Source organism: Molothrus ater, chromosome 1 (assembly GCF_012460135.2).
Source record: "Molothrus ater isolate BHLD 08-10-18 breed brown headed cowbird chromosome 1, BPBGC_Mater_1.1, whole genome shotgun sequence".
Classification (NCBI taxonomy): domain Eukaryota; kingdom Metazoa; phylum Chordata; class Aves; order Passeriformes; family Icteridae; genus Molothrus; species Molothrus ater.
The window spans coordinates 65,053,936-65,070,902 of NC_050478.2; the positions used below are offsets into that span (position 1 = coordinate 65,053,936).

At 42.3% G+C, this 16,967-nt stretch overlaps 1 protein-coding gene across 10 annotated transcripts in view; it reads right to left on the minus strand.

Moving 5' to 3' along the window:
• PHACTR1 (phosphatase and actin regulator 1) overlaps positions 1-16,967 on the minus strand; it is a 301,804-nt gene that overhangs the window by 138,307 nt on the left and 146,530 nt on the right. The window contains exon 1 of one of the 10 annotated variants that reach the window (XM_036406275.2): positions 4,657-4,936. The exons of 7 other annotated variants lie outside the window; for them this stretch is intronic. In XM_036406275.2, the coding sequence (XP_036262168.1) occupies positions 4,657-4,906 (250 nt within the window). In that variant the 5' untranslated portion in view covers positions 4,907-4,936. Of the gene's footprint in view, positions 1-4,017; positions 4,095-4,413; positions 4,436-4,656; positions 4,937-16,967 lie in introns of those variants that run through there. 2 more of the 10 variants (XM_036406278.2, XM_036406279.2) reach the window with 2 other exon arrangements.

Genomic DNA, 16,967 nt, shown 5'->3' on the forward strand with positions numbered 1-16,967 from the left:
CCTCAGAGACAATCTCTTAAGTGATGCTAAAGTAAATGTTCTAAAAGTTCCCCGTTAAAAGAAATAAGTCTTCAGTTCCAGGTGGGAATCACACATGCATACACACACACGCACATGCACAAGCCCCCATACAAAACCCTCCCCTTTCTATTTGGAAAAGATATTTATGTGGAAGCTCTAGAGGATGGGCAGTGTCAGAAAAACAAGTGTCAGAATTCCTATAGCAACAGTATCTCAGTCCACCCTGATTTTCATGCATATATAAGATTTTAGAATAATTTCTGCTTAAATAGCAAAACTATGAAGTATAGGAGCACATAATAAATAGACTGACTATCAGGTCTGAATGAAACCTTTTGGGTATGTTCATTCTTAGTATTATTTGTACTTCCACTACACTTGAACCCAAAGACCCTAAAAAGCTTGAGCCCCACAGTTCTTGGAACTAGGAATGCAAATGGCAAGAGACAGTCCTTTCCTCCCTCTCCCCACTAAAGGACTCATAATCTATTTATAGACCAGCAGCAAGTGGAAGGAAATCCCACTATCTCCATTTTACAGACAAGGAGCTTGGGTACATAGTGATATATGATGGACATGCCTGAAGTTGCCCAGAGATACTCTACAAAGAACCCTTGAGCTGAGAACCCTAATTTGTCAGTGATAAAAAACCACTTTGCTCTGTGAATTCCTTCTCTTCCAATGTGCTCTTAAGTTAACTTCTTCCAACTTAAGTTTTCATGTCAGATCCTCTGCATAAAAACTGAAAGTATCTCACTTCAATTGTTCCACTCACTCGGTTAGGTAATCTCTGGGTGTCATTGAAGTCTTTACTGTTCTTTCTAGCCATACTGAAGTAGAGATCTGTCTAAAGCATGTTCCAGAGCCAGGCTTAGAACTCAGTAGGACACTGAGATTTGCAGTCAGTTTTCAGTATAAAATAAATAAAAACCAGCCAAGCCTCTTCCTTTACTTGTTTCTCTGACTACTGTTGTTCATCAATGTCATCTGCTATGACCCAGCACTATCACAGCCCTCACAGAGACCACCAAAATCAGCACACTGAGAAGTGCTCTGTACATACCAGATGCTTAACATTGTGGCACGCCTTGATCTCTTGTATTTCTAGCTCCTTCTACCCTACGAGATTATCAGTCACTTCTCCATATTTACATTCGGAAAACATTTTCGTTCCTCTTCATGGTTCTGGAGCAACCTGTGTTGTCTCCTCAATTCTTGCTTGTTTTTTCTTGGGACTTTTGCATCTCTTCTCCATTCTGCTTCTCCCAACATCTCCCTCACAGCCCTTAGCATTCAGAGCTCAGCCCTGATTGCTCCTGTATTCCTGGAGGTGACTCATATCTCTCTTCACTTGACCTCTCCCTCTCTGTTCAGTCCACCATGTCTGATTGCCTCTCTGGCATACTGTCCTGAATATCTCATTCTTCACTCATGTACAGCTTCACCACTCCATTTTCAACACCGTTTCTGTTATTCTATCACCCAACCTTTCAGTATTTCAGTATTGCTGCTTTTATAGACCTCTGTCATTGTTTTCTATTTTGCAACTAAATTAGCATTAAATATATCCATTCTTTTCGGTCCAATGGTTAAAACATCTCCCATGTTCATCTTATTACTGTAGCCTCCTGCTTCTCTTTGAGCTCCTCACTTCTTATTTTTTACCTCATCAAAATGCTGCATCCACACCAACTCCTTTTACCTCTATGTCAGTGTGCCCATCTGCATTGCCAAATTCCTTCACCAGCTTCTCTCCAAATTACATGACCTCCCTTCCAAGATATCATACAACTCAGTACCTGCTTCCATATTGTCCTTCACTTTCATTGCTATCTCTTTTAGTATTCTCCTACTAAGAGAGTATTCCCTACTAAAAGGTCATGACTTTTGCTAGATTAGCTTGTGGTATCTGAAGGATTTCCCTCAGTTTCAGCATAAATTTTCCTTCTAGAGTAGTAGAACAATGAAAATATAGAGTAAGACAATGACTAGAATCCAGGACTCATAACTGGATTTGGAGGATCCTTCAGCATTAAATCAGTGTGTCCAACAATGCCTATGCCATAGGGACTGAATACTGGTCTTTTTGTACACAGGTTCAAACAAATACAATAGCTGCTCAGATCACAGGATTCACACAGGACATTTGGCTACACTAGAGCAGCTATAGACCTGCAAGACATTGTATAAACTATACATAATTTGAATAGGAGGATGGGGGTGCTCACATTGCAAAGTGCTGTGCATTTCCCTTACAAAAGGTAGTAAGCGGTCCCCTTTCTAAGTGCTCTTTAGACTGTGCAACTGTGAGGATGCATGGACATCTTGAGATCCTGACAGGTTTCTCTGTATCTGAGCTAGTCACAGATTTTTACTTGATCTGTCTGAAATGATCATTGTGTAATTTCAATTCATTTTATCATCCTTTCCCTCCAAACACCAAAAGGTCCAGAGTCGGTATTCACCAGAAAAACAAAAAAACAACAAAACCCTGGTAGTTTTCAATGCTAAAAAATGTGTCAGAGTCAAATCAGTGAGTGTCCCCAGGCAACATAGCTGGGACTACAGTTTCTTTACTTTCTGAAAGAAACTTACAGTTGTGCATGCTGTAGGAAAGAAAAGATTAAGGCTGTACTGGTATTAGTTACTTTTTAAACTATGATCTTAAAAGTCATTTACATGATGCAGAATGAAATCCTACCCCACAGAAAGAGGGAGCAAAACCAGACTGATGACATGCTCTGGAAGCCTGCTGGCTGCGAGCCTCTCTGCTCTATTCTTTGCCTCTCTAGGGCTACTAGATTATCTCCTGCCAAGAGGCATAGCCTGCCCTCGGAGTATGTAATGGTTTGAAGCTAAATAACCAAACATAGAAAAGGAAGAAAACCCCTAAAATACAAACCTATTAGTCTGCTAAGAGGTACAAGTAACTGGAGTTATACATTCATATGCATCCGTGTGTACACGTGTGCCTTAAAAGGGAGGAACGCATATTCTTTTCTTAATGTGCTAAGATTTCAAGAACAGGGTTTCAAAAAAACCTCAGCAAAAGATGTTGATGCAATTGAGTTTTAGGTCAATTCAATTAAACTAGGAAAGCATATTTTTATAAATGGCTTCATTTGCTTTTAAGGATAAATAAACTACACTAGTAGTGTAAAGTAAATACTACTGCTGGACAAAGCACTTTCTTTAATATCTGTGGGACTTGCTGTCAGTAGCAGCACATAACAGGAAAGGAAACACTCAACAATTTACATAGCATTCATCAGATTCTTCCCTCAGCTGTAGTGGCATAAGCAGAAAGAGTGCTTAACCCACTGTGGGTTTCCAGGCTTCTCAGGCTATCTTCTCCCTATTCACCAAAAGCAATTCTGTTCAGCTTTAGCTGCTTTTTAATCAAAGAAATTATAATCACATTAGCAGGATGCTTATTCTGAAGAGACATTAGCAAATGCACGGTTACTTTGTTAAACTGCAGACCTGTGGTTGAAAAAGAACCACGAGTTCCCAAATAATATTTTGTTCTTTTGTACAGAGCAAATGAAAGTAGAGTTGGTTAATTAAAATATTATTAATAATAGTAATAATACTAACCTTAATGTCAAAAGCTGAAAAGTGGAGTGCCAACAACTACTAAGAACCTCAGCTCAGAAAACGCTAACAATTTCAAATTCACATTTATCATCAAAAAAAGTCTTTCCCTGACCTTCAGAAAATGAAATCTGTATACCACATCAGTTAATAGGGTGCTTTCAGTTAAGTCGAGTGCCTTCAGTCCTAAGTAACACGCAAATCCACACAGCAAAGCAAAGTAATACAACACTGAACAAGAATGTGGGGTAACATCTGTGAGGCTATTTTTTGCCTGAATGCTTGTATGCTGCTCCTAGTTCTCAGCTTCTCCTAATAGCTTACTTCGGCAAAATCCAGAGAATTTGTCATTGTTGCCTTCAAATATTTGCATTCCTAGAAACATAAAAAGCATATACTTACCTGTAGCAACACCTGTGATTGATTACACCGTCACTCTCTGAATACCCTCTAGAGGTTTTGTTCAGTCCCAAAAGGAGAGGAGGAAGGGATAAGAACAGTTGTCTGAAGAGCACTGTATTAATTCCAATAAAAATACAATTTCCCCCATGCATTTGACAGCACGATGAAAATCACACTAGTGGTATTCCTGATAAACCAGATCTTCCAGATACTCGGTTGAGTCAAGCAAACTCTATTGCAGCACGACAAGGAAAAAGTTGATATATCAAGGCAAAAAACCCCCTGATCTAAAATTCATAGGAATGGGAACAAAACACAATCAATACAAACAGCAATTTCTATAGCAACTGGGGAGAAAAGGGAATGGGAAGAAAGGAGAAGAGTTGGTGCCTTAACTGTTAGCACAAAGCTTCTGTGGCAAATGAAGGGACCCGTCCCTTTTGGCATCTCCCTGATCGACAGGCTGAATCAATGCCCAGCGTATTCCTCCCGCGCCTCCTTTCCTCTTTCCCTGGGATCTGTGGAGGAGCAAGCCGAGCATCCCAGGCTCCGACGGGAGCGCACACATGTCCGCGCACCCCCAAGCAAGCACAGGCGCTCCCTGCCTCGCTCCTACACCCACAGGATCTCGGCACTCACCGTCACGGGCTTCCTCCCCGCGACTGCAGTTGCTGCAAATGTGTTTGATCTCCTTGCCTATGTGATACTGTATCACAAACGAGACGTTGTTAGTGGTGCTGGTGGGCTCCTTCAGGGGCTTCATCCTCACTAGATAGAAAGCTTTCTTTTTAGGTTTCTCTCCACTCATGTCCGAAACCGAGCCCTGCCTGCAGGCAGCAGAAGGAAAAGCCAGCATCCCAGGCTGCCTGGCGTGCGTGCAATCCGCCATCCGCTCCCGCTCGCCTCGGTGTTTAGCTGCCACACACAACAGGGATGACGGGGAGGGCTGGGGGAGAGGGGGAGGCGGGAGGCAGAGCAGGCAGAAGCGCTGCCTGAGCCTTGCTGCCTGCCCTCCGCGACCCCGCTCCTTAACCAATCCCCCGGGCAGGGCTGGAGGATGCTCAGCGTGTCCCCGCTCCGAGCCTTTCCCTAAGCCGCGGGAGCCGGACACATTTGGCGGCACGGCGGAGCCTGGCACACCTTTGGCTACCTTGCTGCCTGCGAACACCCAGGAGGCAGAGCCTCCCTTGGCTTTCCGCTCCTGCTGCATCCCCTTCTCCCACGCCTTCCCCCATCCCCGAGCGCCCCGGGCCGCGGCCCTGCGGGATGGCGGGCACAGCCCGGCTCTGCCAGCGCCGCCGTCCTCCGGCCTGAGAACACGGCAAGGGGGCCGGCAGCCAGCCCGTCCCACGGAATTAATGATGTACACACAAAGAACTGTCCGGCAGCGGACTGCAAACCTTCCTCCCCGGCTTTCCATCATCTCCGGCTGCAGCTCAAGGGGGCACAGGGGCACTCCGCTTCAGCTGCCCCAGCAAAACCAAACCACACCCGCTTTTCATTCCTGATTTTTTTCCCCCTTTGCTTCTTATAAAAGCCAGATAAGGTGCTTGGTCCGGCTCGTGCAGGGCTTAAGAGGGCGGCCACAGACAATGGCTGGCACCACCTGGTGACTTCGGCCCAAGAGCCCCTGCAGGGGCATTGCTCCTCAGCCGCAAAGGCTGAGCCACACTTTGTGACTGCTTATCTAGGCGGTGAACTTCTTTGTCTCCCTTGCCTCCTGCCCATAGTTGCAGCTGCTCCAGAGAACAGCCTAATAATTCCAGGCTGCCTGTATTTCCAAAACTCCCCCTGCCTGAAAGGGATTATAATCTCTGGCCAGACACGTCAATCCCTTACTGTCCAGCTGCCCCCAAAATGCTGTGTGTTTTCATGGCCTGGTAAACAACCCAAGCTGCCCAACCTGCCAAAGCAGCAGCTCAGGACAGTGCCTGTGATATACAGAATTAGAGGAGTGGCAGTGAAGATGCTTGCTTCTTGCAGGTTCTGGGAAGGAAAGACTGAAGAAGAGATGATAACCTCAGCTATTCTGGCTGCTATTACAGGAATATGAGTGCTGGTTCTTTAAATGTTCAGCAAGCTATCAGTTTGGCAGGCAGAGAGAGTGCAATTGGGGCAGATGAAATACGGCAAAGAATTCTCCTTATTTTTAGCCAAAGGCCTCTCTCACTGTTAGAAGAAATCCACTCATTCTGCAATTCTTTATCATTTCCACATATTGTTGCCCCATGTTTTACTGCAACATGAGGAAAAAACAACCTTGATACTCTTAAACTACATATGAAACAGTCAGTGAGACGTTTGCCTAATGTAAACAGAGCAAAAACTCAATTCAGTGCCATGGTTTTCCATTTTCTGAAGTTCACGCACATGCACGCACACACACATACACACACACACATACACAGAGGCACACAGAAGATGCGTACAATGAAATTGCTGACCTACTTGCTCTGCATCATTCTGATGCAGGTCTGACTTCTCACCTGGCACTCCTGGGAGTTGAAACCAAATGCAAGGCTTTACTTTTCTCAGCAGAGTTTACAAATCAGCCTCGGTGCTATCAGATCTCCCAGAAATACAGACGGAAGCAGGCATTCAGCAGAATTATGCTGGTCATCAAGCCACATAAGGATCCTACACACTGGGCTATGTATGTGGGTTTATGCTGAATAGAGTTGGCCACCTCAGGTGATGTATTGCCCCAAAGGACTTGATTTTGCATGTGTTGCTCATTTAAAATTCCTGCCCACTTCTTATAAGTGGTAGGAGAACAAGGAATGCACAATTATTCAGGAATAAGCAGGTGAATTCACCAAATGTGTGTAGTGTGTAGTTCTGAATTAATGCACTGAAAAGCCATCCCTTTGAAGGCCTGATGCTGAGATGCTGTTTGCTATGATACACATTTGGAAAGTAAAGGCTGAGAAGAGTTTGATTCCCCCAGCAGTCAGACAGCAGTTCAGACACTTGCAGTGGAATTCCCTCTAACTTATTCACTGCCTTTGAGAACACCTTCAGTTTGGTTGTGATCCAGAAAATAATTAGGTGAGTGGAAGACATGATCATAATTCACCTTCTGAACTTGCTTAGAGTTCACACTGTCACTGGTACTCAGTACTGCTGCACTATGGAAATGGGTCAGGAGAGGATAGCACATTCAAATGCCAGCTTCCCTGAATCTGGAAGATATGAGTGTTAATGAAATGCAAGGTGGACTCAAAACTGGAATATCATATCTGTTGTCTCGGGGCAGTTTTGGGGTGTTGTGCCTCACCTGTCTTAAGAAAGAAAACTAGAGTCATACATTCAGCAGAGCTGGTCTTGTAAGGCAAATGGTCTTGTAGTTCAGGAATTGGGGAAGACTTAGAACATGAAAAACTGGGTCAAATCATCAGTCTTTTGCAACCTCCCTCTATGACCTCAGACAATTTATTTACAACCTCTTGGTATCTCAGCTCCTTGCCTAAAGAATAGTGATGTTGATGTTTCTGTTTTTCAGACAAATTTTATAAATTATAATCTAAAGTTCTCAGAAGGTGTTTGTATATCACAGAGGGAATATCAACAGACTTTTCAAATTTACTGAGAGAGAGTGGTTTACTGTTTATAGCAAAATGAGAGGGGGAACAGGAAAAACATGTTGCATCAGGCTTAGCCCAAACAATTCACTCACTCCAGACTTAATTTATTTTGTTTCACTTGATTTTATTTCGACAGTATTTATCCCTCCTCTTGCTACTCATTTGATTCAAAAGCTATAAAATTCAACTTGGATCTGAAAATAGACTTCATATCTAAACACTGCCTTTTTACTGACTCTGATATTATCTTCCCAACACAAAAAACTTTTAGAGAGGGACAGAAGCAATTTCTTTCTCAGGCAGAGACTAAAAGATTGTCACCTACATTCTAGTCCAGCCTCACACGCACTCCATTCTGTGAAAGAACCAGCAAATACTACCAGAGCGGACTGAGTTTTACAAGCAGATCCCAGGAGACTGCAGAAGCCCAGCTGCTCTGACATGTTTGTGGACAACTGGGAATTAAATAACTGGTGAATAAGATCCCCAAATTATCATGGAGAAAGCCCAGTAAATTTTTGCTTCCAGGTGCTATGTATTTTGAATGCAAACAAACCCTGAAGCTATCGGCTAGTATGTCGCCTGTAACATGCTCTTTGCTATAACATGCAAATTGCCTTCATTCCTAAGAGCTGTCTTACAGAGAATCTGAATTTGCCACAGCTCATAAAACAAAAATAAGTTTAATTATGATCTCTTTAATTATGGTGAAAGCTACCGCTGCTAATCAGTTCCAGGACAAATAATGTAAAATGAATGTACTACAGTAGTCCTGCAGAAAAGGACTTGCTTTGCCTTTGTAAAGATAAGTGAAAAAGGTCTAATAACTCTTTCACTGCCTCAGTACACAGCTACAAACCTTGGCATAATTTGATTGCACAGTGGACAGCAAAAATCAATGAACAGGATGTCAGATAATTCGTTATTTGACAGTGAATCAACAAACTTGCATCCTATTCCCAGGCCACATTTGCTTCTTCTATAAGCTTGAGAAACCACTTGTACCTTCAGTTCTTTTACCCCTTCAGCCTTTGCCATTAAGGAGGATGCCAGTTCCATTGTCCATAAAGCCATAAAGAAAAAATGGAAGCAGCATCCCCTTTAAACAGATGACTACTGAGATATTGATTCTTACCTGCACCAAAATCTCTGAGGCTTGACACTGTCACACAGTCATGCCTTTATTTTTCCCCATTTCACCATGTCTTCCCATGTCAGAGATCACTTGGTTAAGAGTCTTTTTTGGGACACTGCCCTCAAGTTCTCAGCTGCATTCTCCACTCTACAGAAAAGAATATTCCTGCTTACTTCTTTCTCTAAGCTGTGGCACTGTGCAAAATGCCAGTCAGGACACCCCTGAAGTGTGCCTTACAGCCCTCAGCTGAACAACAGGGAGGTTTCTGCGTGGGCTGGACAGGCTCTCTCTTCCAGCACAAATAGGTGCACAAGAGAAACTGTGTGGAAGCCTCTGATCCTTGTTTCTTCAGTACAAATGTTGTCTTGGAGATCTGTAGTGTTCCCCTGAACAAGCTATGGCACTGTTCTTATAAAAATGCTAGACAAATGCAAGGCAGCACCACTTCTTCTCAGCAGTTTAGTTTTCTAACCAAACCATCATGATTCATGTTTTACAGTCTATTTAGGCAGTGATGTTTTCACAGGGATGCCCCGGTACTAGGCAATTTTTTATAAATATTTTACTTTCCTTCTTATTTCCTCTGCTCATGGTAATAAACATCCCAGTGAGAATAAAAAAGAGATAAAAGATAAATAAATTAATTACCAGCTGCTCTGGTGATTAAAGCATACATCAATGTTGTGCTACACATAGTGATACAAACTGATCAGCTTGGAGTAAAGAGGGAAATAAGTACAATTTGATCACTGACTACAACGCAGGAATCAGCCCCTAGCACAATACTTCCTTTGGTAACATCTTCAATTTACTATCAAAAAAATGCCCTCAAAACCACCTCAGGATGGCTGACATTTGTCAAAGGAGTTTGTCGCCAGGTGGAGAATCTTTCTAGTTGCAGTGCACAATTCAAACCTGGCTATCCAAATATTTTTTGTTTGCCAGGCAGTTACTGCAGCTGGAGGACTCTGGTCCATGGCAGGGGCTCCAGGGTGCTAGGCTGACAGTATTTCTGCTTACTACGTGGCACATCAGCAAAAATGGGAGGGCAAGGAGGAGGGAGAATCAGCCTGAGACTCCAGCAGGCCAAAATAGAATATGACCTTTTTAGTTTTGCAGCTGCAAACACATTCTTAAGCAACAATCCCAGCTAGTCCTGGCAGTCTTCGGCCCAAGAGAGACAAAGACTGCCATCACCCAGGTGATGAGTGCTGCACAAACAAGTGCAAACTGAAGGAAGAAGAAAGAAAAGAAAATGCCCCTTCCTGACTTTCCTACATTCAGCAATACTGCCAAAGCATCACACATCTCATTCTTGTTCTACCTGCAGGGCTCTCCACATCCTGTGCATATGCTTTGCCATGATGGAGTCCTCTCCTTATTTAGGAGAAGCCCTGCTTTATTTCAACGTGATGCCATATGGTGTGATGAAAGTGAACAGAAAAGGTTACACATAAAAAACACATAAGCTTAGGAACACCTGTTTGCTGCAAAAGTGAGAACTACTGATGGCAAAGGCCTCCTAAGGATAAAAAGGAAGATGTCGTCCTACCTAGCAGGACAGATGGAAAGTTGCTGAGCTGCCATTTGAATGCCCAAACACCTATATGCAATTGATGTCCAAAGGCCTGATGAAGCTAAGGGTAAACATCAGCAATGAAAAAAATGTGGGGTCTGGAGTTCTAAAACAGCTGAGCAAGGAACCATTAGCATTAGATGATGCTGAAAGGAAGACAATCTTTATGCTGAAATCACAGCTGAAGCTCTTGCTATAGCAGAGCTTACTGCAAGTCCTAGCACCAGAGCCATTAGTCACTACAGTCCTAACAAGGTCATTACCTCCCATCTTATAAAATCCACTCTCAGTTTTCATATCTAATTTTGATGTGGCATGCCCTGAAGTTTTATGATCAGTTTGGAGCACTTTGCATATCCTACATAACTTTCAGAGGAGTGGAAACCTTTTTTGCCTTGACAACAGAAAAAGGATAGAGCAAAGGCATGATTTGGGTCTTGGTAGTACCCCTGCATGATCTAAACTGTGCATTTAGCTGCCATCTTAAAGTTAACAAAAAGTAGTTCCAAAAACCTCACTGCAATTACAAGATTGAAACCAAGGAGGAATCTGAATTAAGTCCTGTGTGGCCAATTTAATAATTCCATTTAGGAAGGATCATATTTAGCGTTGATGTGAGCATATAGACAGCAGTCTGACACTGGTAATTGCTTTGCCCCATGTGTTTGGAACTGTGGGAATAGATTCTACTAGTAAGACTCACTACAAAATATGGGCCTGACCCAGTGCTTATTCAAGTTAATTGGAATTTTTCCATGACATTAGCTGCACACTTTACCATATACCAAAACGCAACAGCACTAGTGACTTGAAGACCCATATCATTGCAGCAGCCTCCTTGCTAGTTACTCCCTGCTTGACACTGAGAGAATAAAGTATGATATACCATGGATTTTCACACACCACACCACCCCAAAATACCTTTTTTCCTTCTGTGCATAAATTAAGAAATAGCTCTCCACCCTCTGCTTTCCTTCCATCAAACCCAGAGCTGTCTTACATATACATGCAGAAAAATATTTTTAAAAACCTCACAAAACTAAACCCACAGTCAGGTATCAGGCTGCATCTATAATTCCTCACAAGGTTCTGTTCCCCCACAGCCTGCTAAAAAAAGCGCAGTAGGGGGAGAAGTCAGTGTGCCTGTGTGTACCTGTGTGTCTAGCAAGCCCTTGGGGGAAAAAAAACTGAATATGGCTTATTCTTGTCACAATTGCTCCTAGACAGCAAAAAGGGAGGGGGAAGGTCCAGAGGAGGAGCCCAAGCCTATAGAATAAATAAAGCCAAGCACTGGTCACCTCTGGCTGACAAACTGGCAGTACTGCTCCAATATCATGGGTTCGTTTTATACTGTGTCCTACAGATATAGAAAACCAGGCACTTATGGTTTTGTTGGCTCCAAGTAAAACTACATGTTTGAAAAGTAAAGCAAAGAAGGCAATAGGAGGGTTTCAGAGCTGTGCATTACAATTGTTTCATAAAAAGAACCTTAATTTGGACAAAATCAAGTGTTTCATTTAAAGTAACAAGGAAAATACATCAGAAGCCCTGGATTTACAACATGCAATAGAGAAACTTGAAACTTGGTGAAACCTAGCAAGATTTACTGTGATAAACTTATGACTTTGAACAGCCTATTCTGGACACTCTTGAATGCAAAGAAAACTCAGTAAAGTAGGTCATAGTCATCATCTTTCAGGATGCCACAATGGTTTTCTCCATGTTTTCTCAAGAATTACATGTCTCAAGACAAGAATAAAAAAAAAACAATGCTGAGAAAAAAAATCTATTTTTCATTGCTAGTGCCTGGAAGTCCTGGGTGATCAACTTCAGACACCTGAGAAAACATCAGTCTTTCTAGAACTGCCACTTGGGATATCCTGAATCTCTATCCCTTTGACAGTGTGTGGGACAGACATGAATATCACAAAATCACAGAAGTCTAGGGCTTCCTGTCACAACCCCTCAAGGACTGAGCCATACACAGTGCTCTGTCTGCCCTGGCTCCAGAAAGGTCTGAGTCATCTGGCTTTAAGGAAAATATAAGAAAATAGGTCAAACTGAACTTCCCATCACAGGCAATTGCAGAGAAGTCAATCAGCTTGCAAAAGCATTGCTCTCAGCACAAATTGCCCTCATATTTCTGTCTACATAACTAATTAAATTAATTCCTAATCATATCAAATAGCATGACTTCCCCAAGAATGAACAGACTAACACTCTCTGCTGGTAATCCTTACTTATAAAAGTTGCTTCTCAGGTAAAGCTATGGAGAAGGATCCCACTGCACGAATCTTTGTTGAAGTAATACATCCAAAATATGAGTGTGGCTTGAAATTGGTAGACAGACCAAAAGATTTATTTCCAAGCAATAAAATAGATAGTTATTATCTCAGAAACTCTCTATTGGCTACTGAGATCACCAGCCTACAGCAGACAAAGTTACAATCAGCACATAATAGGGATGACTGGATTTTTTGCCTTTATAAATGACTCATATTAAGTCTGTTGCTTGCAGTTCAGAACAGTTTACTTGAAGGTCAGGGATATGACTGTGCATGAAGCACATTCATTTAGGGAACACTTTCACACACAAAAGGAAACAGCAAATGAAGAAGGATACGTTTGACAGACTCGGCCCCAAAGAGCTCATTTGCAGTAACACAGTTATAGACTCTTAACCAAAGTTTCCAGGTCAATGGCCTGGGACTTGCCATATCTCCTGTGTGCCACTGGGGCAGCTACACAAAACTAACAGGTTTTCATTTCAGTTTTTCATCTCACTGTGGTTTCTGTGATTTCCAATACCAGTGTGTTTAAAGCAATCTGAGAAAGTCACAAATTGCAAAAGCTTTGGAGGCCGGAGACATGGGAAAAGCCACACAGCAAGTCCAGTAAAGTCAAACTCTGACCAAGTTCAGACAGAGGATGAGAGGCTGAGCTGTGAGAACAAGCTAAAGTTTTATGAGGTCTACAGAAGTACAAATGAACAGGCAAGCAGGCAGAATCAAGTGGGAACATGAGATGAAGGGAAGCAACATTCAGCCATAACAGAAAGAAGATAAAGGGAAGGAAAAGAAAAAGAGAGAAGATCAGGAAACCTATGAACTCCTCCCTAAACTTCCTCGGTGCCTTTGAAACAACAGACCCTCCCAACCTTCAAAGGCTTCTCCCATCACTGACAAACACTTTGCAATAACACATGAACAGTGCAGGAACCAAGAGTACTGAGAGGCAGCTGCAAAGGCAGATTTAGGTACAAACGCTGGCAAAGCTGTAGGGGGAAGCTTTCATAAGCATCTGCCTCCACTGGGCCTGACAGCAGCACACACTGTCAATCACCTCACCTCAATAAGTGCTCACAGTTTTCTCAAATTAGAAATTTAGACAACACAAATCCCTAGGAATAGCATACAGTTTCTATACATATCACCCAGTGAGTTAGCAGCACTGAAGTGAAGCAAGAAGCTTCTGACATTATCACGTGCATCTTTTTCAGTCTTTCCTCCTTCAGCACAAACATGGGGTCCTCCGAATAGTACAGAAATCTGCATGAGGAACTTCTTATTTTCTCCAAAAAGAAGCAGAAAAAAAAAGTTCTTACTCTCCTCTTTTTAGCCCCTGCTTACTACGGGCCCGTAATTTTTCATCATCAGGCCCCTATCCCTCAGTCACTGCTTGTACTTTCACTGTAGACTGGTGTGAAGCACAAGCACAGAGGGAGAAATCTGGCTTTGCATCAGTTCCATGTCATCATTCTCCTAGTGTCCCCAGAGTTTAACACAACCAGGCTTTACAACACCAACAGACAATATATGCACCATCAACAGGTCTTACTGACAAAAAGCCATATTAAGCATTTTTTACCTCTTTAAAACCTTGAATAGCAGTCAACACAAAGAAGCTGCAGTGTGCTGAAGGATCTTAAGAAATAGCTGTATAATCAGTTTTTGCTGAAATCCTGGAACATATTTTAATGTGAATCTTGCCAAGCTCTTTAATGTCTGCCCATTGGTTAAGCCTCAATATCCAGGCTAGATTTTAGTAATTTCTTAGGGCGTTTTATAAAAGTAGGAAATATTAACTGCTAAAATCTAATTCAGCTTTTTCAGTGATGCATTGCCATTACATATAACAACACACCTGTACTACTTTTCACAATCTTAGCCATCATGTACATAAATTCTTCACTAGAAATAAAAACTTACTCCTAATATATGCTAATTTTTAGAGGTTTTAGAGTCAGCTGCTTCACCTGTGTGATCCATGATGTGTATCTGTCAAAACCTTAGTCTCCAGAGAACATCAAAGCACAAAGGGCAGGATTTCATTTTCCCAGGGGTTTAAACCAGAGAAGAATGTGACTGAAGGCTGAACTAGAAGGACTGCAGTACAATACACATTTCATTCACAGTGGAGTGAATGCAGCAAAATAGTGGTAAAACCCACTGCAGATCTTTTTTATTACTTTGTATTACAAAAAATTCCAAGGGGCCCCAGCAGAGCTTAGGACTGCAGTATACAATGTACTCTGACATTTTAACAGACTTTTTGTCCTAATGATCTTCAAGTTTCCTCTAGAGCAGTCATCCTCTGGGCTTAAAGCATCTCGGCTTCAAGACTTTGTTGGTTCAAGACTTTGGGAAAGCTCTAACTGCATCATGAGGCCAAAAGCAGATGGAAATTTTCAATCACTTTATAGGTTATTGCTGGAAATACATCACCAAAATGTATACTAAGAGGTCAAACACATCTATGTTCCTTACATCACCATGAACAACTAAGAACTTAGTGTTCATAGGCAGTACTTGAAGAGCATGCTGAGAAAAGATTCACGAGAGAACAGTTTGCATACTTGTGATGCAAGAATGCAAACCAGAAGCACATGTTTCTGCAAAAAAAAAAAGTATTTTCCCCTTCCCACAACAGTTTAAAGTTTAAAGGTGAGACTACTAATTACTTACAGCCAAGCATAAGACCAAGTTGCCCAGGAAGGTTGTCTATCTCTGCTGGCTTTCAAGGCTGGAAGGGGTTAAGTCCCCAGGCAATCTGATCTAATTAGATCTGCTTTGAGCTCTGGATGTCCCATCCAACCGAAGTTATTCTATGATTCTAAAACATTCAATCAATAGTATCTTCCTCTGACTTGTACACCTTTGAGGTAACAACCAAAGGCAGTCTCAGTGGTGTGTGAGTGCACTTCTGCACACTGCAACTGCAACTGTGCACTGCAACTTACCCTGACAAGCTTTCTTGTCAGAGTAACAGTTTTCAGCCACTCAGACAAGATATTTGAGTGGGATGTGACCATGCCACAGCCCTTTGGTAAGAAGCTGGTAAATTGTGCTCATGGGAATATACACAGCTTTTCAGTTTTCTCCAGAAAAGCCATTTGGCCTTCTTCCTCAGGGAACCTGCATCTTTCTTGAGAGATCTAATGCACTATAAGCTGCAAATAAGCTTTTCATACCAAGGCACTATTCCCCTCCTGCCCCGCCCCCGGCCATACTTTGTCATTTTTCTAGATGTTTCGGGAAATCCAGAATTATGCATATTTTGTAATTTTGCCTTGTAATCTTTGTGATAAAGATTCCTCCACAACTTCCTAGCCACCTCCATCTGAGGGAATGCCACCTCCACAAGCTGGTTGCCAGAAAACAGCTATCCTGGGAAATGCAATGTGTTAAATGACAAAGGACTGCTCTGCCTGCCCGAGGCATCACTCTTTTGATGTCTGCACAGGAACATGCTGAGGGGGAAATGAAAAGGCTACCAGCCCTGACAATGTAGGGCACTGGTTGCAGCGGCACATGGGAGAGGAATCGGAATTCTGTGAGGGCAATCTGGCCTTCAAGTGGAAATGCAGGGACTGTTAATAGGGAACAAGTGCATGCTTTGCTCTTTCTCTTGTTCTTCTGACCAAAGCAGAAGGGAGACAAGGTGAGAAAACAAAGAATACGGGATCTAGAATGAAGCAGCTTATTATAAAGCTATTATGAATAGTTGGCATGATGCTTAGCTAGGGGATAATAAAGTTAGCAATTAGACATGATGAATGGTTGAAGGAGCTTTATAATGATATAGAATGATTTTCATCTTTATATCAGACAGGTTGAATTCAGGTCAAGTCAGTACCAACACAACATGAATGCCATCTAATTTATTTCATCAGGTTTTGTGGAATGAGCTTGGTCCCTTGTAAGCTGTTTGGGACAAAGGCTTATTCATAAGTAATTATCTGCAATAAGCACCTCCACTTGCATGAGGCAGGGCTTTAAACAAGGTACTGTTCAAACAGCCAGGCTTTGAAAAGGTTACAATTCAAGTAGATAAAACTGTAAAAGTATTACTTAAATATGACAAAGAGAGAGATGGCATTGTTTGTCCAATGCTTTACGGAAATTATGGGCTAAAGCTTTATTTGAATCTGTATTCAATTATGAGCCAGTTCTTCCTGCCTGGGCATTTAGAAATTGCACAGTGCCTGCTGGGCAAAACTGCAGTCTATATAAAGAAGCAAAGAACATAAGGTGTCCTTTACTAGCCACCATGTTCATCAGCATCTTTCAAAGTCTGCTTCTGCTCTCACAAATCTCGCCGGTGAGAAAGAGAAGACATGTTAATTAGTACCAAGGAATGGTGTCAGCTTCTGGCT